This window comes from Solanum verrucosum, unplaced genomic scaffold, assembly GCF_900185275.1.
Source record: "Solanum verrucosum unplaced genomic scaffold, falcon-dt-bn FXZP01000254.1, whole genome shotgun sequence".
Classification (NCBI taxonomy): domain Eukaryota; kingdom Viridiplantae; phylum Streptophyta; class Magnoliopsida; order Solanales; family Solanaceae; genus Solanum; species Solanum verrucosum.
In genome coordinates this window covers 442,732-468,259 of record NW_026019983.1, presented here as the reverse complement: position 1 = coordinate 468,259, position 25,528 = coordinate 442,732, and the positions used below count along the sequence as shown (strand labels likewise).

The 25,528-nt window shown below is 33.4% G+C and overlaps 4 protein-coding genes across 4 annotated transcripts; 2 read left to right on the top strand and 2 right to left on the bottom strand.

The window, feature by feature from the left end:
* Positions 1 to 6,272: 6,272 nt before the first annotated feature.
* Positions 6,273 to 11,620, top strand: LOC125817913 (uncharacterized membrane protein At1g16860-like). The gene is made up of 4 exons (XM_049497417.1): positions 6,273 to 7,017; positions 9,689 to 9,844; positions 10,801 to 11,009; positions 11,106 to 11,620. Exons 1-4 carry the CDS (start codon positions 6,280 to 6,282, stop codon positions 11,296 to 11,298), a joined length of 1,296 nt encoding a protein of 431 aa, XP_049353374.1. The 5' UTR covers positions 6,273 to 6,279; the 3' UTR covers positions 11,299 to 11,620.
* A 944-nt stretch (positions 11,621 to 12,564) lies between these two features.
* On the top strand, positions 12,565 to 14,857 carry LOC125817870 (glucan endo-1,3-beta-glucosidase 8-like). The gene is made up of 2 exons (XM_049497376.1): positions 12,565 to 12,960; positions 13,688 to 14,857. The coding sequence occupies exons 1-2, from the start codon at positions 12,608 to 12,610 to the stop codon at positions 14,817 to 14,819; spliced, it is 1,485 nt and encodes a 494-aa protein (XP_049353333.1). The 5' UTR covers positions 12,565 to 12,607; the 3' UTR covers positions 14,820 to 14,857.
* A 1,449-nt stretch (positions 14,858 to 16,306) lies between these two features.
* Positions 16,307 to 19,657, bottom strand: LOC125817841 (tropinone reductase-like 3). The gene is made up of 6 exons (XM_049497352.1): positions 19,477 to 19,657; positions 18,508 to 18,624; positions 17,453 to 17,587; positions 17,125 to 17,250; positions 16,781 to 16,882; positions 16,307 to 16,683 (listed from the first exon to the last, which is right to left on the bottom strand). Exons 1-6 carry the CDS (start codon positions 19,609 to 19,611, stop codon positions 16,534 to 16,536), a joined length of 765 nt encoding a protein of 254 aa, XP_049353309.1. The 5' UTR covers positions 19,612 to 19,657; the 3' UTR covers positions 16,307 to 16,533.
* An 894-nt stretch (positions 19,658 to 20,551) lies between these two features.
* LOC125817825 (EH domain-containing protein 1-like) lies at positions 20,552 to 25,413 on the bottom strand. The gene is made up of 16 exons (XM_049497335.1): positions 25,211 to 25,413; positions 24,999 to 25,078; positions 24,030 to 24,098; positions 23,879 to 23,936; positions 23,402 to 23,457; positions 23,270 to 23,312; positions 23,108 to 23,169; positions 22,745 to 22,864; positions 22,533 to 22,635; positions 22,397 to 22,446; positions 22,034 to 22,162; positions 21,696 to 21,947; positions 21,503 to 21,582; positions 21,215 to 21,341; positions 20,974 to 21,117; positions 20,552 to 20,893 (listed from the first exon to the last, which is right to left on the bottom strand). Exons 1-16 carry the CDS (start codon positions 25,293 to 25,295, stop codon positions 20,708 to 20,710), a joined length of 1,644 nt encoding a protein of 547 aa, XP_049353292.1. The 5' UTR covers positions 25,296 to 25,413; the 3' UTR covers positions 20,552 to 20,707.
* Between the last annotated feature and the right edge of the window lie 115 nt (positions 25,414 to 25,528).

The following is a 25,528-nucleotide window of genomic DNA, read 5'->3' as shown; positions in this document are numbered from 1 at the left end:
CATAAAACGATTACTGAACTAAAATTTCAAATTTTAAAATTCTCTCTTCCTGTTTTGCGAAAAGCTCTGGAAGGCTGATTCAAAAAAAATTGCAGCGCATTTTTTGGTGAAGATTTGTAATGAATATTTCGATCTTGTTAAGGCATTCAGGAATATGGGAAAGTGGTGTTAAATACGAGCAATACAGAAGTGATGGCATAGTGGTTGGAGAAAATATTTCGTTCGTTAATCTTAATTCAGCAATTGCAGCAAAATTGAATGTTGATGAATCAAAAAAATATGGAGATCAGATACATCGTAGAAGGTAATTCATCTCCATTGTGTATTCAGAATGATATGGGGGTAAATTTGTACATAGCAGTGAAGAAACACGAGGTAGGATTTGGTATGTATCCACTATGCATTAATACATCGGATAAAAGTGATGAAGAGATACAAAATTTTGATGCAACAACAGGTGCAATTGTGTGTGTTGAAGGTGGAAAAAGGGACGCAAAGGCTCTAAGCATTGTTGAATCGAAAATTTGTGATTCTTATTTCATGATGCAATAAATGAAAATTGTTATGTTTTGAATTCTGGCTACATTTTTTTATTGTTAATTCTGATAAAGTTAGTTTGGTATACATTGTTGTGTGTCTGATACTTAATTGTTTGTAAATTTTGTATGGGATAGAATAATAGTCTAATAGATGTGATGTGTGCCAAAGTTAAAAGAGACAACATGTAAAAAATGTATTATTTGAAGCAATTATATATCATATACATAATATCTTCTTCTAAATTTTGTATCTACTAATAATAGAGTATCGGAAGTTGTATTTTTTACCATTATTATATATCACATACATACAATTTTAATATTTGTGGACGCAATTGTGTTTCATGTACATAATAATTTTCTGGAAATTTAATATCAACTTAAAAAAAGTTAGAGTAATTTTAGTATCAATTTTGTGTATTTGATACTTAATATCTTTGTAACGATGTGTGCCAAAGTTAAAAGAGGCAACATGTAAAAAGGTATCATTTGAAGCAATGATATATCATATACATAATATCTTTTTCTAAAGTTTGTACCTACTAATAATAAAGTATCGGATGTAGTATTTTTTTATCAATATTATATATCATATACATACAATTTTGATATTTGTGGACGCAATTGTGTTTCATGTACATAATAATTTTCTGGAAATTTAATATCAACTTAAAAAAAGTTAGAGTAATTTTAGTATCAATTTTGTGTATTTGATACTTAATATATCTTTTTAACTTTGGCATGAAATAATAAAATCGTATCAATTTGAGATGTTTGAAGCACCTAAGTATCATATACATAATATTATGTAAATGATAATGATTTAGTATCATCCGTTGTGATTTGTAACAACCTTATAAGATATAATTTGTACCATGTTGTGTGAAGAATATAATTTTGTTATTTGTGAAAAAAAATTTGTATCATATATTTGATAAGTTTGGGGAAATTTTGTATCAGATTCACTGTAGTAGAAGCTGTAGTAATATGTATAATACTTATAATATACAAAAATTAATAAGGTATTAAAATGTATTGAAAACAAATTTAAAAGCGACATAAAAATTATGGACATAAAAACTCTTCAAATTTAGAAGTATGAATTACTTAGAAATATAATGTTGACCTGGCTTGGGGAGGAAAACTCCAAAACACTTAATGTATCTTCAAAACAATAAAACTTATATCTTGACTGTAAGTCAGTAAATAAACTACTATTCTACATTTATCAGTTCATCATCTGTCAATGGAATGAAGACACATTTAGCCTTGTAGGATTATCATTCTCGCTAACGTATTCCGCCTTGGCTTTGTCGGTACCATATTTCCATAACAGTGTTGCATATCTTGAGCGAAGATAGTCACTTCGAAAAGGAATCGATGGGACCTTCATTTCGTCACTCAGAAATTCAGCAAAAGCAGCTACATACGTTTCGCATTCACTGCAAACAGAAAGAAGATACATTATAAATTGAATGAAATGAGTAAGTAAAGTTGGGTGGATACAATACTGACAGGTCTAAATTAAAAGCAAAAGAAATACATACCATGGGTAGTGTTGGTCGAGAAATGGGAGGGGAAACCTTTCTACCCCTTTTCTTTTGAGTTTTTGCATCTTTTGCTTTAGATGATTCCCCCACTTCCTTTTTCGATTTTCTCTTCATAGAAGTTGATTTGCCATTAATATCGGTGCAGTAAATTTTTAGACCTCTGTTCTGCCCAGTTGGCGTCTTTTGAATCAAGAATTTGATCATTGTTAGGTGTTATTATTTGAGAAATTCCAATATTAAAAGACGGATGATCCATTGTACAACAAATAACCTCTATATCATACAACGAATTTCAACCATGAAACCTTAATATCAACAAGTAAAATATACTTTATTTCAACAATGAAACCTTAAAATCAACAATAAGATATCAGCAATTGATAAACAGATATATGAATCACAAGTAACAGATACTTTATTTCAACAACCATATTTTTCATCTACAAATTTAAAAGTGAAACTCAAACCCAAACAATCAGTGTTTCTACATATTACAAAACTTGCCTATCTTAAATACAAATCGCAGCACACAAAACTTGCCTTAAACTAGTCTTTCATCTACAAATGTAAAACAAATACTTTTTTTCTATCATCTACATATATGAATCACAAGTAAAAGATACTTTATTTCAACAATGAAACCTTAAAATCAACAATATGATATCAGCAATTGATAAACAGATATATGAATCACAAGTAATAGATACTTTATTTCAACAACCATATCTTTCATCTACAAATTTAAAAGTAAAACTCAAACCCAAACAATCAGTGTTTCTACAGATTACAAAACTTGCCTATCTTAAATACAAAACTTGCCTATCTTAAATACAAATCGCAGAACACAAAACTTGCCTTAAACTAGTCTTTCATCTACAAATGTAAAACAAATACTTATTTTTCTATCATCTACATATATGAATCACAAGTAAAAGATACTTTATTTCAACCATGAAACCTTAATATCAACAAGTAACAGATACTTTATTTCAACAATGAAACCTTAAAATCAACAATAAGATATCAGTAATTGATAAACAGATATATGAATCACAAGTAACAGATACTTTATTTCAACAACCATATCTTTCATCTACAAATTTAAGAGTAAAACTCAAACCCAAACAATCAGTGTTTCTACAAATTACAATATACACTAGATACGTTTATTTTTCAACAATGTGTAAAATTAAAAGCAAAAGATAGACATACCATGGGTAGTGTTGGTCGTAAAATGGGAGGGGCAACCTTTCTACCCCTTTTCTTTTTAGTTTTTGCATCCTTTGCTTTAGATGATGACCCCACTTTCGTTTTCGATTTTCTCTTGGAAGAAGTTCGATTCGCCATTAATGTCGTTGCATGCAAGCTTTTAGACCTCTGTTCATTCAAGTTTCCGTGTTCAGATTCAAAAATTTGTTCATTGTTAGGTGTTATTAATTGGGAAATCCCAATATTAAAAGACGGATGATCCATTGTGACAAATAATCCAAAATCGATTGAAACAAAAAATTGATTTTGAAAGAAAAATGAAGAAGAAGAAGAATACCTATTTTGAACTTTGACACTGTTGAATCATTTGGAAATCAAATTGCTTTGAAAGCGGTAACTGATTTGGTAGTGGGAGAGATTATAGGCGAGATTTTGGGGGTGAGGAAGATGGGTTTGATTTCTTTCACAATAAAGTATCCGGAAAATAGGAATTGGGGAAAAAGTAGGGATTTTTGAATTTTTATGAAAGAGAAGGGATTAATTGATAATAGGTAAACATATGTAGTGTACTTTAGTAATTTTACCTATAATTAGCTCATGTTATTTAATAGAATTAATTGAGTGATAATAAGTATTTAAGTTTTTTAAAATGGAACTATTATTCACAAGCTTATTAGATTAGAGAAATCGATATTATTTTATTTATAACAATGTAATTCTGCCATTTTAAATTGTATATTTTTTATCTATAATAAAACAATATTATTGATCTTAGGTTGTAGATCTAAATTATATTTAATTTTGACGAGGGAGCATTTTACCTTTTAAATAGGAATTAAAAAAAACTAATTTGACCATTTCACATTCATATTTATCTAACTAAATGACATGTTAAATCGAGATAGGATTCGAGATTTTAGTTTAATGAGTTTGACTTTAAATTTTTTTAATATTAAGTTGAATATATTTTAAATATATGAACTTGAATATATCACGATCCACATAATTATTATTTTTAGATTCAATGAATCTGATGTCAGAAACTTATTACATTTGAGAATTAAAAGGGTTTATATATATATATATATATATATATATATATATATATATATATATATATATATATATATATTAATTAGTTAACTTAAGCAAGCAAAAGATTATCCTTCACTTGTTGGACATAAGATTTGAAAGTGATTGAAATAACTTAACAAGTTGAAAGTTTTAAGATAAAGTAGTAAAATTATGCTTCTTTATGTATTAACTAGCTTTAGGAATATATCAAATTTATTTTGTTATTTTGCTGATTTCCTTTTTATCTTTTAATATGTCTTTCATTTTAATTTAACGTTATATACAATAACAACAACAATAATATTCCGACAAGTGATATTAATTGTTTTCAATAGACCATCAGCTTAAATAAAATTAACCTTATATCCTAACCCAAAAAAGCAATTAGTACATTACTGCATTAATCAATTCAAAGTTTGACATATTGGGAGACTTTAATTTCAAACTAAGATATCATCTCCAATTGCTTTTATTATAATCTAATTTTAAATGATCACATTATATTTAATAACCTATTAAGACAAAATTAATATTTTTTAGGTTCTATTATTAGTATATACAAATTGTGACTTCTTTTTTCCCCCAAAAGGTCTATTCATTTAATAATAACAAAAAAGGCTTACAAGTGGCAATTGCTTATTTGCTACCGACACAAAAAATAAAATAGAGAAACAATTATAAAGACATGAAAAGTAATCAATATTTTTTTAATTATATAAATAGTGAATCAATTAATACCAAACAAAAAAAACCAAAAATTGAATGGGCTATACTAACAATCTTCCAACCTCAAAAATAACAAAATAAATAAAATAATATATAAAAAATATGTTTAGCAACCTCCTAGATTGGAAAAAGACAGCACATGTTGTACTACAATTTATAGACAGGGACACACATGTCAATATCATTAATCACATGTCCATATTTGTATTTTTAATCCCTTATTTTATTGTTTAGTACTTAATTAGAATTAATTAGTACTACAATTAAAAGCATGATGAGGTGAATATACCATATTTAGTTTAATTATGCTTTAATCATTTCTAATCATATGTACTTCTATAATTAAATTGCATTCATTGAGATGAGTCAAGTTGATCAACTTTTTACTTCTTAACTATTACTAGTGTTCTCTTTTCTTTTTTTTCGCTTTTATCATTTGATATTCGAAGTTTATTGATTAGATTAATTTGAATATTTAAAAAGCTCGTATAATTTTTTTTTTGAATCATTTAGTTTTATAAGTTTTCTATGCTCAATATTGAATTTAAACCGTTATAGTCAAAGATTTCGTAAATGTTCTTCATGCAAAATAATTTAAACTCGAAATTCGATTTAAGGAGAATGATCCTCACTATTTCATCATATTGATCGCTCTATTCTTGACTATCCAACGTTCACTATGGACATGATAACCAATACATCAAACCGTTCTTCACCATTCTTTAACATCCACATTAAATATGATCTGAATTGTCTTGCATTAGTTTGAACTCAATTAACGTATTGGTTTAACAGGGGAATGATCCAAACCTTACTACAATCATAGGTCACAAAACGTAAACTTCGAGATGTTAAACTTTCTGATTATATGATCAACATGTTATTCTTTAGAGTAACTTTTATCTGTTGAGCATCGGGTCATTAACATATTATTTTTTCAGAGTAACTTTCATTTGTTGATCGTCGGGGCAATTATTTTAAAACACTTAAATTTGACTATAATGCCCTTTTTTGTTTTTTCCCACCCTCTACCCCCACCCCCACCCCCACACTCCCCACTCTCCCCACTCTCCATTTCATCATCTCCTTTTTTTTTTCTCCACTCTCAAAAGCTTAAACACTTACTTTCTGCAAAGCTTAGCTTTTGGATTTCTCATTCTCTACATATGGAGAACAAAAATATGAGTTCTCGAATCGGGTCACACCAGCTGAGAAACGGGTTATTTGTCTCGGGCCGACCCGAACAGCAAAAGGAACGACCCACAGCTACATCTCGCGCTGTTCCGTACACCGGCGGCGACGTCAAGAAGTCCGGCGAGCTTGGGAAAATGTACGGCATCGACAGGTCGACTGGGGACCACCATACGGGCCCACCAATTCTGAAAAAACCATCTTCGAGGGCTTCATCATCTTCTCAGCATAACAGTGGATCCGTAAGATCCGGGCCGAATTCGGGTCAAATGGGTGGTCACAAATCCTCCAATTCCGGCCCGATTCCCAAGAAGTCCTCTTCCGGTCCAATTCAGCCAACGGGTCTCATTTACTCTGGTCCGTTGAGTTCCAGTGCCGGTAGGAGGTCCGGTCAGCTTGAGCCGACAATTTCGTTCAAAAAAATAGTCTATGGCTCCTCTGTTACTAGCTTGAGTGGTGATATAAAGATGGGTTTCAATGTTTCAAGAGTGGCAATGTGGGTGTTATTCGTGGTGATATTGATGGCTTTAATGGCGGGTGCTTTCGTGATGGCAACCGTGAAAAAAATCGTGATTTTGGTGGCTGTTGGTGCAGCTGTAGCTCCAATTTTGATGATCTTGCTGTGGAATTACGCGTATAAAGAGCGAGGCTTGGTGGAGTTTCTAAGAAGATATCCAGATGCTGAGCTTAGAGGTGCTGTTAATGGACAGTTTGTGAAGGTTACTGGGGTAATTTCCAACTCATATGTCAAAATTCAATCATATCATTTTATTTCTTATTTGTATTTGATATTTACTAAATTTGGTTTGGTGATGTTGAAATGTCTTAAAATGTTTTATTAAATATAGTAATGATTTTGTCATTAGGTGGTAGTTATGGTTGATTAGTAGGATAGATGTTTTGGATGATAGTATTAAGATTGTCATTTACCATATTGTCCTTGGAGGTGATGATGACCATGTGTTGTCCTTGCTAAGCTTTGATTTGAGTTGGAGAAGAATTTTCCATATTGATTTTGCGTTAAGTCACCTAAATTATGCTTAAGGAAGTGTTAAAGCACATAGCTTTATCGGTGTCTTAAGATTGTCAATTACAATATTGTCCTTGTGGGGGATCTCTTTGCTAAGCTTTGATTTGAATTGGAAAAGAATTTTCTTGATTTTGCCTGAAGTCACCTAAATTATGCTCAAGGAAGGTGAAAACACATAGCTTTATCCGGTGTCTTAAGATTGTCAATTACCATATTGTCCTTGGAGGCAATGATGACCATGTGTTGTGGAATCACTTTGATTGTTCTTGTCGGATCTTTGATACGCTTTGATTTGAGTTGTGAGGTAGAATTTCCTGAATTGATTTTACGTGAAGTCACCTAAATTATGCTTAAGGAAGGGTTAAAGCACATAGCTTTATCTGGTGTATTAGTCTTGCAAAGCGTTGGCTGCAGAGTACTGATCTGAAGTTACTCAATTCTTATTGCGTATGAGTTGTTTTAGAAAGTGGGTAGATAGGAGTTAGGACAGTATGATGTGGTAGAAAGGGGGAATAAATCGCTAAGTGTACTTATCCACGAGTTAGAAGAGGGACGGAAAGGAAAGAAGATAGTTAAGGAAAAAATGATATGATAAGTGGATATGTACTGGCTGCTGATATATATACTTTTTATGCAGTTTTAATAGACTGTTAGTTATCTATAAAGACGATATTTGAAGATATATGATGAACAAGAATAAGAGGGTTAGAACTACCTTTCTGATATCTTGTGTTCTTTCGTTACTTATTCAACAGAGAAATACTTCTTATCTTCTTATAAGTTTATTTGTGCTGCCCTTTCTTTTCTTCTGATACAAGAAAATAAGTACTGTTTTTTCATGGCCGTCCTTTAATTGTATGCAGCGTTCAGGTTCTAATTATCTCTTTGTTTCCTTTATCCAAAATGTATTTGTTGTTTTTCTTTAGTCCTTCATTGGAATTCCTATCCTACCTAAAACAGGGAGAACTTGTGCTTCTTTCTTGCTTGCTTATAACCCTTCTAACCCCTCTAGCCATAAACGACATCAAGTTCTGCTTTCACAATAACTTGATAAAATGATTAAATAGGTCTTATTATTGTATTTCTATAACCCCCTCATGTAGTGGTTTTCCGAAATGCACATTTGCCAAATATGATCCAGCCTTTCCACAAAAAGGAAAAAAAAAAAAAACCAATCCACAACAGCCCAAAAATTGGAGAACTACTTTTCTTTATACGAATGAAGAAAAAAAGGTGTCAAAGTTAGCTTTTAATTTGGTAATCCAATTATTGTATAACATGTGCGTATATTATGGTGTTTGAGTAAAATCTAGATAAATATGTGTCCCCAAACTTTACCCATTTCTACGGTATTAAATTATTGCTACATTAAGTGAATCCGTTTTCTTGGACTTCATCTTTGAGTTGCTATGGGAACCATACCCCTCATGAATTGCAAACAATGTTGGAAAGGGAAGCTTCATTATTAGTGTTATTTAAGGACTTGCTGTATTCAGCTGGACACACTAAGTACTCTCCCTGTGCTTCTTGTTGCTTGGAGCCTCCAAATATGGCTCTCTGTCCTTTGCTAATTTGCTCAAAATTTCAGTTTGGATTGTCATACATAATTCACTTTTCTAATAGACACCGCAGATATTGAACCTAGGGAATCAGAAACCTACGATTGTGATCTTCTATTAACCATGTTTCTACCCCAGAAGATGTAAATGAATCTTATGTTTAAGTCATATTTAATCTTCTTAATCATTAGGTATAAAATAATCACGTTTTGATGTTTGGAGTGTGATAGAGTTGATGACACCTGCTAGAATTTTATTCTTTCTTTGGAATTTAGATGGAAATTTATTAATTCTTCTGAACTTTTAGCGGTGAGAACTTTTAGACCGTGTCAAGCCTTGGTGTCTTGTAAAGATGGAAAAGATCGGACTGTAGTTTGTTACTTTGTTTTACTTTGTAATGTTCCTTATAAAGTGTCAATTTAGTTTTTGCATGAATGCACACAGAAACTATATATCTTGTTTTGCTTATGGTGTAGGATGTAACACGTAAATGAAAACAGTTCTAAAAACATTAGAATCCGTACAAGATTAGACGGGGAACACTTTTGTTGTTTGTTCTTTTGCTTCTTCATACAGCCGTAATAGTACATCCTTCGGTGCTATTCTAATGTATATAATTACTTTAGCTTCTCAATTTAAAAAAAATAAAATGAATGCACACATAAAGTTTACCATTATGCTACCTTATCAAAAGTTTACCATGATACTACCAATGAATTACTTGTAACACATAAAGATCTTGCATTCCAAATCCTGCACACTTTCAAGGATGTTATTTAGGGAGTAATATAAATTCTATTCTTTTTGTAGGTTGTCACCTGCGGCAGTATCCCTCTTGAAACTTCTTTTCAGCGGGTACCAAGATGTGTATATGCTTCTACTGAATTGCACGAATACAAAGCTTGCGTTGGAAATTGTGCAAATCCTAGACAGCGTAGCTTTTCATGGGGACGCAGGCATTCAGAGGTTGGTTTGTATATCAACTATTTGAGTATTTCTTGATTTGATCCCAGTACTCAGTGTCAATTGGTATCAGCCGAATGTTATTTTAAGTGCAATAGTTATTATTATATAACAGTGGCATAGATATAGTTATGTTGATACTTATACTATTTCATCCTCGTTAGAAGTTGAATACAAATGCTTCGGGGAGGTCATCCGGTACCTATGCTGGTGGGGAGGTAGCAGGTACCTGATGGAATAGTCAAGGTTCCATAAGCTGTGGTGTCATTGAAATATTACATGGGAACTATAAAAAAGTTATACCCCCTCTGATTCAACTTGTTTGTTTGATTTTGACTTAGCACGAAGTTTAAGAAAGTAAAAAAAACTTTTGAATCTTGTGGTCTTAAACTAAAGATACGTAGAATGTACCAAAATACCTTTTAATCTTTTGATCTTAAACATGCCATGTGGGAAGTTAGAATTAAAGAGTTGGAAAAAAGGAAATGGGGATTTTTATTAAAATGGACGAAAAATGAAAGTAAGACAAACAAATTGAAACGGAAGGAGTTAGCAGTTCAAGCTGAAGTTTTGGAATTCAGGTCACATAAGGCGATGGACTATCTATCTTCAAGCCTGAGCAAACAAACTTCAGTGTGAGTTCATAGAGTTAAAAAGACTTGTAACCAACATCATTTACCAACTTCGAGGGTTACGTTTTCAGAAATTTCTAGAGACTTCTACTGGTCAGATTTTGCTAAAACCAATAGTCCTGTTACTCTTTCTGATATACAAAATTTTGTACCGTCAACTCCTAAGAGGTCATAACGAGTGGTGACAATTGATCCTTTGCCTCTTCCCCTCATCCCAGGATTATGTGGTCATGATTCCAAATGTTATGTCTAATGAAGTCACCAAGTTAAAAAAAAATGTTATGTCTATTGTCTAATGAGAAACTGACATATGTTTCTTGGTAACAGAACTATGTTGGTGATTTCTATATATCAGACTTCCAGACTGGATTAAGAGCGCTGGTTAAGGCAGGCTATGGAGCAAAGGTGGCGCCATTTGTAAAATCAAAAACAGTTGTTGATGTAACGAGTGACAGTGAGTTGTCTCCCAATTTCATAAGATGGCTTGCTGATCGAAACCTCTCAAGCAACGACCATGTAATGCGACTGAAAGAAGGGTAAGTTGAGTTTATTCAGCGAAACTCATGTATTTATTCCAACTTATGAAAGCTTCCCCAGACTAAGGTTCTTGCTGATTGCTTAAAAAATTACAGTTACATCAAAGAAGGGAGCATCGTAAGTGTCATGGGCGTTGTAATGCTCCAAGAGAACGTGCTAATGATTGTTCCACCACCTGAGCCTATTTCAATAGGCTGTCAATGGCTCCGTTGTCTTCTTCCAACCTACGTAGAAGGTCTCATCTTGACCTGTGACGATATTCAGGACGGTGATGTTATTCCTGTATAGTATATACTACCAATTTGATTATTCCCACGAGTTTATGCCATAAGAGTACACAACCGATGGCAGCTCTAGGCTAGCGAAGGTGTGCCTTTTTTTCGTTCCTATGCAAATATTCAACTGTATGTAAGATTGCATAGTAGAACAGAAACAGGCAAAACCGTTTTTTTCTTGATGTCTGAAGTTGGTTATTCCTATGTATTTAATGGTGTTTTTTGCAGAGTTCCTAAAGGGAAGAGGAGATAAAAGGGTCTTCCTCCTTTGAGCAACTAAGCTTGTTGTGTATGATGCTAGATTTCATATCTAGTTTGTTTTTTGCTGCATTATGATATGTTTATATATGTATATGTTCATAGCTTGCTTTAGCCTTTTATTTTATATTTTCGCGGGTATAACCATTTGGTATTGGAATTCACTGGTTCTGAAATTTGCACCTTTAAGGCTCGTTAAAGGAGGAAGCGCTCTTTATCAGAATTTTTTTTCCATTTTCAAGGGTCGGAAAGACTTTTTGACAGAGAGACTCAGTTATTGGCAATTTTATTGGATTATATTGCCAAATTTGTTATCATGTAATGTAATGATGAAAAGTGCAGTTTTGGGGTAACAATAGATTTGTGTAATCACGTCATTACCTTGATCTTTATTCCATTGCTTGTACTTTTTGTATGACAAGGGAACCCACAACGACTATACTTTAGGTATGCACAAGGTAAATTCTATTGTAGTGTAATAGTCCACAAATCATATAGGAGAGGTAAATCGTATCAAGCAATCCCCCTGCGTTGAGCACAATCGAAAAAGCATGCATGCGGTTTCGAACCTCAGACCCCCCTTATTGCCCCTGTACTTATTATTTAATAATTCTATTTTACTTAGCATGCTTACCTTTTTTCTAATAGTACCTCTACCGTACGCCTTACGTTTTCTCTGTAATATGATAATCTTATTCTTCATAATGTTAGTGTAATAACACAATGAAACGACGGAAAATGATATAATCATCCGAAGTTCCAAATATTCAATTCATTAATATAATATAATACAATACGATATATTAAAAAATGATACGTAACAAGGTGTTATTGTATAAGAAAATAAGAACACTAACAAACTTTCTATATAGTTCTGACAATTCTTAGAAGCCGCGCGAAATGGCTGTTGTACGGAATAACAGAATCAAGATTCCCTTCATTCCCCTGTGATCTTTTCACCTTTTTTTCATATTTCTTCAAACTAAAAAGAAAAAAAATCAGCTTTTTCTCATACAATATTTCAAGATTCATTAAAGGGGTTGTAGATAATAGAAAAAATTGTAATGGGTAATCGAAATATGGATGATTTCTTGATTCTATATATTTTTGGAATTGCATTTATGGGTATGTTTTTAAGGAGTTTTGGGAGTGTTGGAGTGAACTGGGGTACAATGGCAACTCACCAATTACCCCCAAATAGTGTTGTGAAGATGTTGATAGAAAATGGATTTGATAAAGTGAAACTGTTTGAAGCAGATGAAGTGATTTTGAATGCTTTAATTGGTACTGAAATTGAAGTAATGCTTGCAATTCCTAATTATATGTTGGAGGATTTGAGTTCTAATCCTATAATTGCGGATTCTTGGGTTGAAGCTAATGTCTCTGCTTATGCTTATCCTCATGGAGTCAAAATCAGGTTCATCTTTAATCATTTCTTAGTAGTCATTTGCTTTACTTGAGTCGAGAGTGTTGGAAACAACATTTCTACCTTCGGAAGGTAGGGGTAAGGTTGTGTACTACACAACGCTCCCCAGATCCCACTTGGGGATTACACTGGATATGTTGTTGTTGTTGTAGTTAATAGTTCTCCTAGTTTATTCAAAGTTTTTTGTTGTTGAGTTGAGCTTAAGGGTGTGTTTGCTATGAAGGAAAATGTTTCTTGAAAAATAAGTAGTTTTCTTACTTATTTCATGTGTTTGCTAAGTATGCAGAAAATATTGTTCGAAAAGCATTTGTATATAATGTAAGCTAACTGTATGGGGTTGGAAGCTATGGGGGTGAAGTGTTTTGGAGGGTGCGGAGGAGACAATCAATGTAAAATGCTTCTTATGAAACCCGAATTCCTTATTTCCACTGAACTTGTTTACTTAGAGAAAATTTTCCAGTATTTTTAACCAAACACACCCTAAATGCAAAAACACATTACTTAGGATTCATATTGCCGATCCCAACTTATTTGACACTGAGGCGTAATTGTAGGACATAGGAAGATTAGGAAAGGGAAAGGGAACATGGACTTAGAGGAATTGAATCCATTTGTGATGTGTTTGCAACTTAAAGTAATTTCATTTGCTTTATCAGTAGAGTTTTTATCAGTGGAGTTTTGTTTGAATTTCTAAATAGCATTTCTCAAATGAATGTAGGTATGTAGCAGTGGGAAATGAGCCATTTCTCCGAACGTACAACGGGACGTACCTGCAGTACATATTACCAGCACTGAAAAATGTTCAAGAAGCCATCAACAAAGCTGGATTAGGGGCAAAGGTGAAAGCAACTATCCCTTTCAATGCAGACATTTACTTCTCCCCTGAGTCAAATCAGGTACCCTCAGCTGGTGATTTCAGGCCAGAAGTGCGCGATTTAACCCTCCAGATTGTCCAATATCTGTATTCGAATGATGCCCCTTTCGTCGTTAACATCTATCCATTCCTCAGTCTATATGGGAACATCTACTTCCCATTAGACTTTGCCTTCTTTGATGGCTCAAACAAGCCTGTCAGAGATGGAGATTATGTTTACACGAACGTGTTTGATGCCAATTTCGATACACTTGTATGGTCGTTGAAGAAAGCTGGTTTCACTGACATGAAAATCGTAGTAGGAGAAGTAGGTTGGCCAACAGATGGAGATAAGAATGCTAATATTGATAACGCTATGAGATTTAACCAAGGATTGATCAAACATTGTTTGAGTGAACAAGGAACTCCTGCAAGAAAGGGAAAGAAGATAGAGGTTTATTTATTCAGCCTTATTGATGAGAATGCTAAAAGCATTGCTCCAGGTAACTTTGAGAGGCATTGGGGAATGTTTGAATTCGACGGAAAGCCTAAATACGAGCTAGATTTATCCGGGAGAATGCAAAAGGATAAAGGGTTGGTTGCAGTAGAAGGTGTAAACTATATGCACAAAAGGTGGTGTATACTTAAACCAGAAAACGTGGTAACAGATGTAGATAATGCAGAAGACTTACCAAAAAACATAGATTACGCGTGCAGTCTTTCAGATTGCACGGCTTTGGGATATGGCTCGTCCTGTAACCATCTTAGCACAGAAGGGAATGCCTCCTATGCTTTTAACATGTACTATCAGCTCAAGAATCAGAACAGTTGGGACTGTGATTTTGATGGCCTGGCTGTGGTGACTGATGAGGATCCATCGGACGACAAATGCCGATTTCCGCTGATGATTGCTGTTGGTCACTCCCTGGAGATGCTGTTGCCCAAGAAGCTGTTGTATGTCTTACTTGTTGCTATTCTCCTCTTGATGGATGATTAGTGAATCTTGTTCCTTGTTTTTTCTCCTAGAGACAAGTCACTTAAGAGAAAATACATCAGTAAAATTCAGTATGTTAAAAGCAAGTCTCATTCTAGATATTGATAACTGTCTGTTGCTCAGACTCTATATTTTGGTGGCATAGCTTCTGAACAATTTCTTTGCGAAACCTTTATAGAACCGTACGTACAGTTTCACAAATTTTGGAGTCAATTTTGCCCATTTAGGGGCCAATTTACAGATATTAGACAATTTTCTTAGTTTTTCGTGTATTAGACCATGAATATTTCTATGATATGGCTTCCCGACGATCTTTGCGAAACCTTTACAGAACCCTCAGTAGGAAATTGGGGGAGTATTACGTACAATCTCACAATTTTTATAGTCCATTTTGGACATTTAGGAGCCAATTTATAGGAATTAGGTGATTTTTTTTCAGTTTTTCGTGTATTACGTAATGCTCCCCAAATCATTTATGTAATGCTCGTAAAAGCGAAAATATACTTGGAAAAAATGGTGGGACCGTACATAATGCTTCCCCAACTCATTACGGAGGTCCTTATAAAGTTTTTTTTTTTAAAAAATTTGGGTGCTCCGAGGCACCAAATCCATGGGCTAATACACATGAAAAACTAAGAAAGTTGGGTAATTCCTAAAGGTTGGCTCGTAAATGAGAAAATATGCGTGAAAAAAATGGTGGGACTGTACATAATGGTCCCCTAACTCATTTACAGAGGTACTCATAAAGTTTTTTTTAGAAAAACCCCCCAAGCGCTACAAGCCATAAAATCAATGGACTAATACACATGAAAACCACGAAAGTAGCATAGTTCCTAAAAGTTGGCCCCTAAATCCAAAAATATGCCTTAAAAAATGGAGATATTATACGTAATGCTCCCCCAACTCATCACGGTGGTCTTCATAAAAAAATTTCAAAAAAACCTTACCGACGCCACAACGCACCAAATCCATGGACTAGCCTATGAATATTTTGTGATCAGACAATTTCTTTGCATAACTTTTATAGAACCCTCTATATGGAGTTGGAGGAATAGTATATACTTTCTCACAATTTTTAGAGTCTATTTTGGACATTTAGGGGCCAATTTATAGGAATTAGGCAATTTTTCTTAATTTTTCGTGTGTTAACCTATGAATATTTTGGTGATATGATTTTCGAACGATCTAACTGTGAAACTTTTACGGAACCCTCCATAGAGAGTTGGGGAAGTAGTACGTACAATCTCACAATTTTTAGAGTCCACAATAAAAATGTAATACTTCATTAACTACAAGACGACGACAACAACAACGACATACTAGCGTAATCCAACAAAAGTGGAAGTCTAGAGATGATAAACTGAACACAGACTTTACCACTGCCTTGGAGTAGAGAGGTTGTTCCCGATAGACCCTCAGTTCAAGGAAAATACAGACCAAAGCAGTATAGAGAAAGAAATATTGAAATGGAGAAAGCCCTGGCAAAATATATAGATAATAACCGAAGTCAAAGGACAAGAAACTACAAGAGTAATACCACGACTAATATTATAGACAAATAAGCGAGACAATGCTCCGGTCACATTGTACCCTTTGTATTTAGGTGTGTACTTTTAAACACTACCATCAGAAAAAAGTTTCTTAACATGATAGTAATGTCGGCTTATGGAGACGCGATAAGAGATTAAAAAAGACGGGAGGAAGTACAACGAAAATGCTACAGTCTAGACTGCATTCCACCGGCAACTACAAGAGTTTCTCCGGTTACATAAGCTGCATCGTCTGAAGCAAGATAGGCAGTAGCTGCAGCCATGTCTTGTGTTGTTCCGAGCCTACTGAGTAATGTCTTAGCCTCCAATTCTCTCCTCTATAAAACAATAAGCGTCCACTTAATAAACTGTGAACTCGCGATCAGATATTTTAACCAACGAGAGATAAGACATCTAACAGTAATGCGAACTTACCAAATTAGCATCCCCTGTGATGAACTTGGCGAAATGTGTGGGTACAAAACCTGGTGCGACACAGTTCACACGAGTATTCGGAGCCATTTCAGCCGCCAGAGCCTGAAATGGCACAAAAAATTAGAAGGAAACTAAAAAGAATTCAAGAACTTTCACTGTATGGATTTTTCTGAGGCCACTCTTTAAATTTTGTCCCAGTTAGCATGGTGGACTAAATTTCGCCTTTAAAAGTAGTTGGATGAGTTTTTGTTTTTAGGCTAACGGGGACAGAAATTTTTAATAATTCCCTGGAAAAAAGCCATTTGTATCGTAACTTAATATGCCAATAATGCCACGATAAGTACCTTGGTCAGTCCAAGAAGAGCTGTTTTTGTTATGCCATACATTCCCATGGAAGCAGGTGGTCTATAAGCAACAATAGATGAAATTATAACCACCGAGGAACCCTTCTGAAGGTAAGGAGCTGCATCCTATAAGTATTTCAAAGAGTAAATATTATGCACAGCGCCAAGAACAATTAAAAGTAATATTGGGACAACGGAATGTAGAATAAATTAAAACATATGATCGAAAGAAAATCTTAGCATCCTCTAATTTCCTCAATATTTCTACAGGCATACATGAATATCGAACATTTTTCTCTTAAGAATTTATTCATATCAAATGACTTACTTGAAGTAATAAGATAGCGGCTTTCACGTTGATGTCCCATAGCTTGTCAAGGGTTTGTTCTTTAGTTTCTAATAATGTAGCCACGGTAGGATTTACAGCAGCATTTGACACAATGACATCTAATTTCCCGTATTTCTGGAAAATGACAACTTCCAATTAGTGAAATTGGAATATAACTTCTGCAGAGCAACTGTATTATCATACAAGTCAGATTCAAATATGATTAATATCAACCGATCCACAAATGTCTTTGAGGGTTCACCGTGCCTTTTAAGTACTATAGCGTCACCGTACACTCTTTTTATTGAAAATTTAGTAGGTGTTTCATCAATAATTAAGAAGATTAAAATGAGTGAAAACAAATTTATCATGTTTTCTGGAAATTTACTAGTCATTGTTCTTGTTTTCAGAAATTTCTAGGGTCTGAAAATGCCTATTAAGACACTGAGGCTGGTTTATCGAATATGATTCCTCAAATGGTCCATTTATAGCCAACAACGAGAGAAGCCATTTTTAAGAGAGTGAACAACAACCACTCTAATATTATGAAACGGTTAGACTCGCCTGAGAAACTCATGAGCGAAGAGCAATGAAAAAGCATCTCCGGGTATTCACTTTACATAGAAAGAGTTTGCTAGTCTAACTAAATGGTTTACTTGTCTATGATATTTCTTTCCATTTGGCTAAGCCTTGGTGAGTAGAGCTAGTTGGTACCTGTGCTAGTGAGAGAGATAACAGGTATCCGGTGGAATAGTCGAGACGCTCATAAGGTGACCCCCATATTACCTTTATAATTTATTTATTTTATCTCACACTAGAAAATGAATACAAATTAACTAGTTTCATTCACCAGAAAATTTTTGTGGTCAAGAATTCAAGCATCGGTAAGATTAATACACGTGCATAGCTCGGTTCCAAGAACTTTCGGATTATACCAAATCGACCACAGAGAGAAAGAGTTCATTAGTATCTTGTAGATAATATACCATACATTTGAACTCAAACTTCTGAATTTGATTAATTGAATAAGTGATAAAAATACACAAGTTGCATACCTGAATGGTCTTGTCGATCAAATTCTTCCTCTGTTGTGCATTTGATACATGACATACTACTCCAAAAACTTCAATTCCTCGATCACGGAGTTTTTGTACCGCTTCATCCACATTTTTCTGTAAAACGAACAGATCAAAAGAACACGCCAAGTCAATACACCAAATGCATAAACAAGTAACAAACAACCATGTTAGTATGTTAACACTAATATCTACATATGGAATTCTTCAAGCACAACCATTTGGTTGATTTGTGCAAATATCCCTTTTAACATTTCGATTCTGTCTCTATTTTAAAAGTTCTTCCACTATAGCAATTTTTTCATGTAGTCTAACGTTTTCTCGTGAGATTTTCGATTTGCTCAAAAAGGATCTTTAAACCATGATCTAAAAGGTCCATAAATTACAATAGAAATAAAAAGAGGATCATTTACGATAGCCGAAAATAACTTCAACCATTTTAGATAGACAATCAAAACACAGAAAAAGGATCAAACTTTGATCAAATTACAAACACACAGATCAAAGAATTCATATAAACAAGACAATAGGTGATGGAATCATCAAATTATGCAATAAAACACAGAAAAGGAACAAACTTTAATCAAATTAGAAACAAAAATTCACAAAAAACTTCTTGAAACACCTCTATTTAAAAAAAAAAAAGCAGTAAATCTTGAAACACCAATGCTTGCATATCCAATAAAGCACAGAAAAAACATCAAACTTTAGCTAAAAATAGAGAGACCCATATGAAGATAACACAAAAACTTGACAAAGAATTATATAAAACCCTCAAACACAGAAAAAGATCAAAACTTTAGCCAAAATTAGAAACACCCATATGAAGAATTCACAAACTTAACAAGTAATTAGGAAAAACAACCAAGAATTATTAATTATTATAACACAGAAACATAAAATAAATAAATAAATTTAATTTTATTATATCTTTTTAAAAAAACAAACCTGTTTTCTAGAGGAGATAACAACAAAAGCACCTTCTAAACCAAGCCTTTCAGCTATACTAAATCCAATTCCCTGTGTAGAAGCAGTTATAATTGCTACTTTTCCTTCAAATCTTTTCCCTAATTTTTTATCCATAGTTGACTAATAAGCTCAAAAACACTTCAATTTTTTTATTTTTTTTTAGAGAGGAAAAAATATCAATTTTCTTTTTTTGTGGTATAGAAATGTATAGTGAATTCGCTTTTCGTGGTGACTCATCAGATTATACAGTGAAATTTTTAGCAAAGTGATTTAAATAGACTTTTTAGAATTGTACCCTAAAGCTGCGAATATAGGTCAGTGCTTTCCTTTCTTTTCCGTCCTTGTTGTCCTTATTGTATTGTCATATTTCTATTGGATGAAAACAGCGCTTTCGTTGGAAGTGTGCGAATTTTGATTACCAAAATAAAGTGATAGACTGATAGGATTGAATGAGAAGTTTGTTATGACGTCCATATTAATTAATGGTTAATATTAATTCTTAAAAATTAATTACTATTAAAGTAAGATATGTCAGTACTTTTTTTGGTATGTCAAAATAATGTGGAAATAAACATTTTTTTCTAAAAAAATAATAGACAAGTAAAAATGAACTGGATGGTTGTTACGTACTATTTTCATAATATATCATATTCTATTGTATTGTTTTAATAATTCTAGTGTTTAAATAGATAGTATCGGGTTCTGTCTTTAGATAATGTCACACATTCATAATTTGAATGATAGATCTACCAGAAAGTAGAGTACAAAGTATAGCTACTATAAAAGGATAGGATACACGATGAAATATGATTATTAAATAATAAATAAAGATAAAATGAGAAGCAAACAGTAAGATAACGATGCGATCACATCAAGTCAGTTGTTAAATAAAATGAATTTTTTTCATCTTTTTTTCAAGGAATTTGTTTCCCTAAAAATAATATTTTCTAAAAAAATTGACCAACCAAGCACACCCTAAATTAAGAATAATTTGACATAAAAATTGAAGGACAGTGACATATAAAATTAAGCACTAATAATAACAGATTACAAAAAATGTAACTGCCAATTTATCACAACTTTGAAGTAAATGAAATATGGATTCACCAGTGCAAAGAATGCACAAATTTCAGTAAATACCTCAAAGATAAAACTAACATTCTGAATCATCATTCATCTAAAAATTTTTTTAAAAAAAATTAAGAGCTTTTTATTCATAAGGATTTCTGAAGTTCTTCAGAAGCTCAGGAATGTCATGGCTAAGCATATCATCCACAGCTTGAATCATTCTAGGCTTCAATTTTTCGAAATCAGTGATGTTGTAATGACCCAAAACTTCCCTAAAATGATCAACACTTGGAAAATCGCCTGCTGGTAAACGAAACGCTTTCTGGACCTGTGTCACAAATGTACATTGAATGTTAAGCATATATCTGAAATGTAAAAGAGTTCCCTTAAGTGTGTTGAGAAGTATACCTTTTCGAATTCGTTGTCAAGATTCTGAATGAGCTTTTGTTGTGTTTTGGACTTGCCCATCAGTGCTGGCATCTCCTTCTTAAGATGGCTCATAATGTAGGTATGTATCTTAGCGGCTCTTGCACGTTTAACAAATTCATTGATCTGAAATAGTACAAAAGTTGTATTAAGAATCGTAAACCATCTGGTACACAGTGTTGATCAAATAGAAATGTCAATGGACAAGAAGAGGTGATCTTACTCGACGGTCACAAGCCTTCTTTGGGATATCTATCAAGTCATCAAGAAGGTCATCTTGTTCTTTCTCGAAAAGACCCTTTCCCATAGAACCAATAGCTTCTTCATTAACAGGTTTATCGTTGAAAGAGCTGCAAAATCAAAAGTTGTGAGAACTTATTAGACACGATGCACAAAAAGGTGTTAGCTATGAACTTAGCTTCATTTATTTTACAATTGACATGCTATCCAGTGATCTAGTCACTTTGTTAAAAACATAAGAGAACTATAGAAAGAAACACCTTCCTCTTACCCTATATAGACTCGCACAACTTCAGGTGTGTTCAGAACTTTCCCGAGAGACCACATCAATGCACCATAAACTCTCATAAGCTTCCATTAAAAAAAGAGAAGGCGAAGAAACTTTTAGCATCAAGCCAAATCATTTTTGTGAAGTAGAAAAAAGCAAAGAGAAGACGTGTGTATTGATAATCCTCATATCTTACTTGTTGTGTATCAACTTGATCTGCCTTGTTTAATACAACACGGATTTTGTCTTCATGGCCTTTCAAAGATGATATAACTCGTTTAAATTCATCACTAATATCAAGTTTATGTGGGTCGAACAAGAGGAGTATCATGTCACATTTGGCAGCAAACCATGAAATGACACCAGTAAAATCGTAACTCCTCTCTGTCCTTTGCTTCTCTCCGGATAGAACTCCGGGAGTGTCCACAAATGAAATATGGTCAAGGAGCTATTAAGGAATAAACATAGACAAATTATTAAATTATCCTTCGTTTATATGACAAAAGTAAAAGAAATTGCTAGATGTTGACTCACAGAATGTGGCAACTGGGAACACTCAAATTTTGACAAAAATGCTCCACCAAACTTTGTCAAATCAGTGAATGGCATCTCGGCGTGAACAGCAATAGTGTTTCCAGGAATGCTCCTTTCATCTGGACCAGACTGAGAAAAAATAACTGTAAGACACTAAAATGAGAAACTAGTACCTTAAACAAAGTATACAACAATCAAATTGCATTGTTGATGTAATGCCGTGAAAATCTCATTGGAAAGGGAAGACTGTAAAAGACTGTTAGTGTTACAACAACTACTACTACTATTACTACAATGAGCATTAGGAGATAGTATCTTTAACCAACGGCATAAGACATGGAACAATTATTATTCCCTATTTACCGTAACCACAATAAATCTGTCGGTTGTTGGCTCTGGTCCGATATGTGCACCTATTTCAACCAAAAGAGAGAAGAAAAGAACAAACATTAGGTATATATACTGGCAAATAAAAGTACAGAAATTGGACAGTACTAACCTGGATAATTGCACTTTAGCAAGTGTTTGATAAAAGTGGTTTTTCCTGTTGAGTATTGTCCCAAAAGCATGACCATAGGCTTGGCATCAAAATCGCTCTCCGTCTATGAAAACAAGTAAAAGTAAGCATTCAGAAATACAAGTTAAACATCTATAAGGTCGTCGGAGAATACTACTATTAAGACATAATCAGTATGTTTTTCATCCACTCACCAGAGCAGGAGATGCAAAATCATTAAAGCGGTAAGTAAGCTCTAGTGGCTTCAACTTTTCATTGTATAGTTTCTTCAAACCATCAGTTACAGATGTAACAGCAGTGAGGGAAGGCTGGATCTGAATCAGAATCCAAACGAAACAATGTCAAAATTAAAAATGAGAAAATATTCAGATGACCAGTTTGTAGTAAAGACACTATTACTACATTGAGGGACAAGGCTTGGCGGAACTTTTGGTTCTCCGAGTTAGTCAAGTTACTAAGAAAAGAGATAAAATTTGAAAAAATAACACAATGCTCAATATGGAGTATGTAAACTAAGATAGATTTCATATTAACATCCCAAGGAAATCAGAACTCGCCTTCTTTCTAGATTTTTTGGAAAACATGTTGATTGGTGACGGTGGCCGCACTTGTATAGTTCCTGTATGCTTTTTCAAGTTAGGCAATTTAACCAAGACAGCTTATGATTCTTTTTATTTGTGTAAAAGCATCATTGATGTGAAATGACACTTTATACTGACCATTTGTTCCACTCAGGTTTTTCATCAACGATCCACTAGTTTTCTGTGTGGCAAAAAAAGAAACCATTCATAACCAAGGGCTTATAGTTCTCATTTCTCAATAAGAAAAAGATGAATTGTCAAAGCACTTACGGAAAATAAAGCATCCAAGCCTTCCATCGATGGAGGACTCAAAAGCTCCATATTAGCTACAAATATCAACAAGAATTAAGTCAACCATGAAATACTCAAATGTTTTCATCACCATGACAGCCAATTGATTACTATGTTAAACAAAATACATTCTAAAACTTATAAAACTATAAAATGTGCATAATCTTTTTTGGATGAACTGATGCAATAGCAAGTATGTTCACTATAAATTTACTTTATGAAAATTGAGTAGCCCATTAAGCAGATAGACAGTAATTCCTTTCAAGAGTATATAATGAACATGAACACTCAAAATAAGATAGTCATTTAAGAAATATTTCAATGATAATACATCCTCTGTTTAACACATTGACAGTAAAATACGGCAAAAATATTATTTGAGCTTAAATTTAACCTTGTGACTCTCTGACCCTAAATGCTTCAAATAGATTATAAATAATGATCAAGAAGCATTACCTTTGCTCTTAAGAAGATCAGAGCTGAGTTCAGATCCATCTTGTGCCAAGGAGATCAACTACAATAAAAAAAATAATGAATTTAGCTTCTATTTGATCAATTTAGACAGAAGTTATAGAAAGAAAGAAAAAAGTCAAGTGCCAAATATGACCTGCATTGCAGTGACAAACTCGTTGAAACCCAGAAAACCTTGTCGTTTAGAATCTGCGATTGCCCAAACCTTCATACACAAAAATTGACAAACTAGTGATTTAACACTATCACATAAGGTAATACATCTAGCAAGTCAACAAAGAAGCAAAAGCTGCTAACACAATCCAAATGTTGCTTTAAAACAAAAAGAGAACCTCAAGGTTCCCTTAAACTCATTGCACACTGAAGGACTTTTATGCTGGAAAATAGCAAGACCAGTCTATTTTCATTGGTTGGGAATTTTCTTCGACGATAAAGATAGTGGTATATATATATATAGTTAACCAAAAGATGGCAATGTAAATGACACTTACATAAAATTTGAATTAAGCAATCACTACTACAGAAGTTACTAATGAACACATAAATAACTTCTATAAGAACGAAACACTACACTGAAGTTCAAAGATGCACATGTACATATATGTCTCTATATGTGCATTTGTTATGTGTATGTATGTCTACAAATCATATATATAAATCAAAAAGCCTTAGAAGGTAAACAGACCATGTATTCAAAGTAAAAAATCATGAAATTCATTTCTACACCAAAAAAGGGACAAAAATCAGAACAATTGCACAGAAAAACACTACCTGCTTGAGTTCAGGCCTTAAATGGATGACTCCTAAATAAATTTGAATATTCAAATAATCAACCGATAAACAATTGCATACAGATTACTAATCAACAGATAATTAACAAATACACAAGCAAAACACAATGATGAAGTTCAAAAACGACCATATAATCATATACGATCACTATGTGCGCGCGCCTACATGTGTGTATGTATAAATCAGATATATAAACAAATCTCACCTTACAGGCACACGATAAGCAATAGAATATTCAAAACAAACTATTATAAATTTCATTTCACCAAAAAAATTGACAAAAATCAGAACAATTGCACAGAAGAACACTAACCTGTTTGAGTTCAGGCTTCGACAGATTCGACAACGAAAACAACTTAATAGCATCATTTCCTGTAATACGACCATCTCCATCTGCACACCGAAGCCAAAAAAAAAACACAGCGATTTAATTTTTTTTCAGTAATTTCATCGAAAAATGCAAAAACGAAGAGTTGCTCAACAGAACAGATGAAAAATGTTTAAGACGAGAACAGAAAATCGCACCTGAATCAGCGAAATTGAACCAGTTTTGGTAGATCTTTTCCTCCTCTTTCGTAAACGAAGCAACCGGAACTGATACAATCTCCATTTTTGCGTTCTTTGCTCTACGGAGAAGAAGAACAGTATTCTTCAGTAATTTGAAATTTGAAAAACCCCTGAAAATTGCGGCCCCTTTTTATAATAGATACGGACTCTATTTTCGAGGTGTTACTAAATTATGAGAAATTATCTAGCAAAATTATACGGCTATTTATCATCAAAATATTTAGAATATTAAATCTTGGTCATCCATTATATTTGAATCTGAGATCCAATTTGTTG

Coding starts and splice junctions, on each gene's coding strand:
- LOC125817913 (XM_049497417.1), top strand. CDS start 6,280: ATGAGTTCTCGAATCGGGTCACACCAGCTGAGAAACGGGTTATTTGTC. Junction 7,018..9,688: donor AGTTTGTGAAGGTTACTGGG/GTAATTTCCAAC, acceptor TTCTTTTTGTAG/GTTGTCACCTGCGGCAGTAT. Junction 9,845..10,800: donor GGGGACGCAGGCATTCAGAG/GTTGGTTTGTAT, acceptor TCTTGGTAACAG/AACTATGTTGGTGATTTCTA.
- LOC125817870 (XM_049497376.1), top strand. CDS start 12,608: ATGGGTAATCGAAATATGGATGATTTCTTGATTCTATATATTTTTGGA. Junction 12,961..13,687: donor CCTCATGGAGTCAAAATCAG/GTTCATCTTTAA, acceptor AAATGAATGTAG/GTATGTAGCAGTGGGAAATG.
- LOC125817841 (XM_049497352.1), bottom strand. CDS start 19,611: ATGGATAAAAAATTAGGGAAAAGATTTGAAGGAAAAGTAGCAATTATA. Junction 17,251..17,452: donor CCGCTATCTTATTACTTCAA/GTAAGTCATTTG, acceptor AAATACTTATAG/GATGCAGCTCCTTACCTTCA. Junction 16,883..17,124: donor CTCTTCTTGGACTGACCAAG/GTACTTATCGTG, acceptor GTGCCATTTCAG/GCTCTGGCGGCTGAAATGGC.
- LOC125817825 (XM_049497335.1), bottom strand. CDS start 25,295: ATGGAGATTGTATCAGTTCCGGTTGCTTCGTTTACGAAAGAGGAGGAA. Junction 25,079..25,210: donor GTTCAATTTCGCTGATTCAG/GTGCGATTTTCT, acceptor TTCGGTGTGCAG/ATGGAGATGGTCGTATTACA. Junction 22,163..22,396: donor ACAGATTTATTGTGGTTACG/GTAAATAGGGAA, acceptor ATTTTTTCTCAG/TCTGGTCCAGATGAAAGGAG.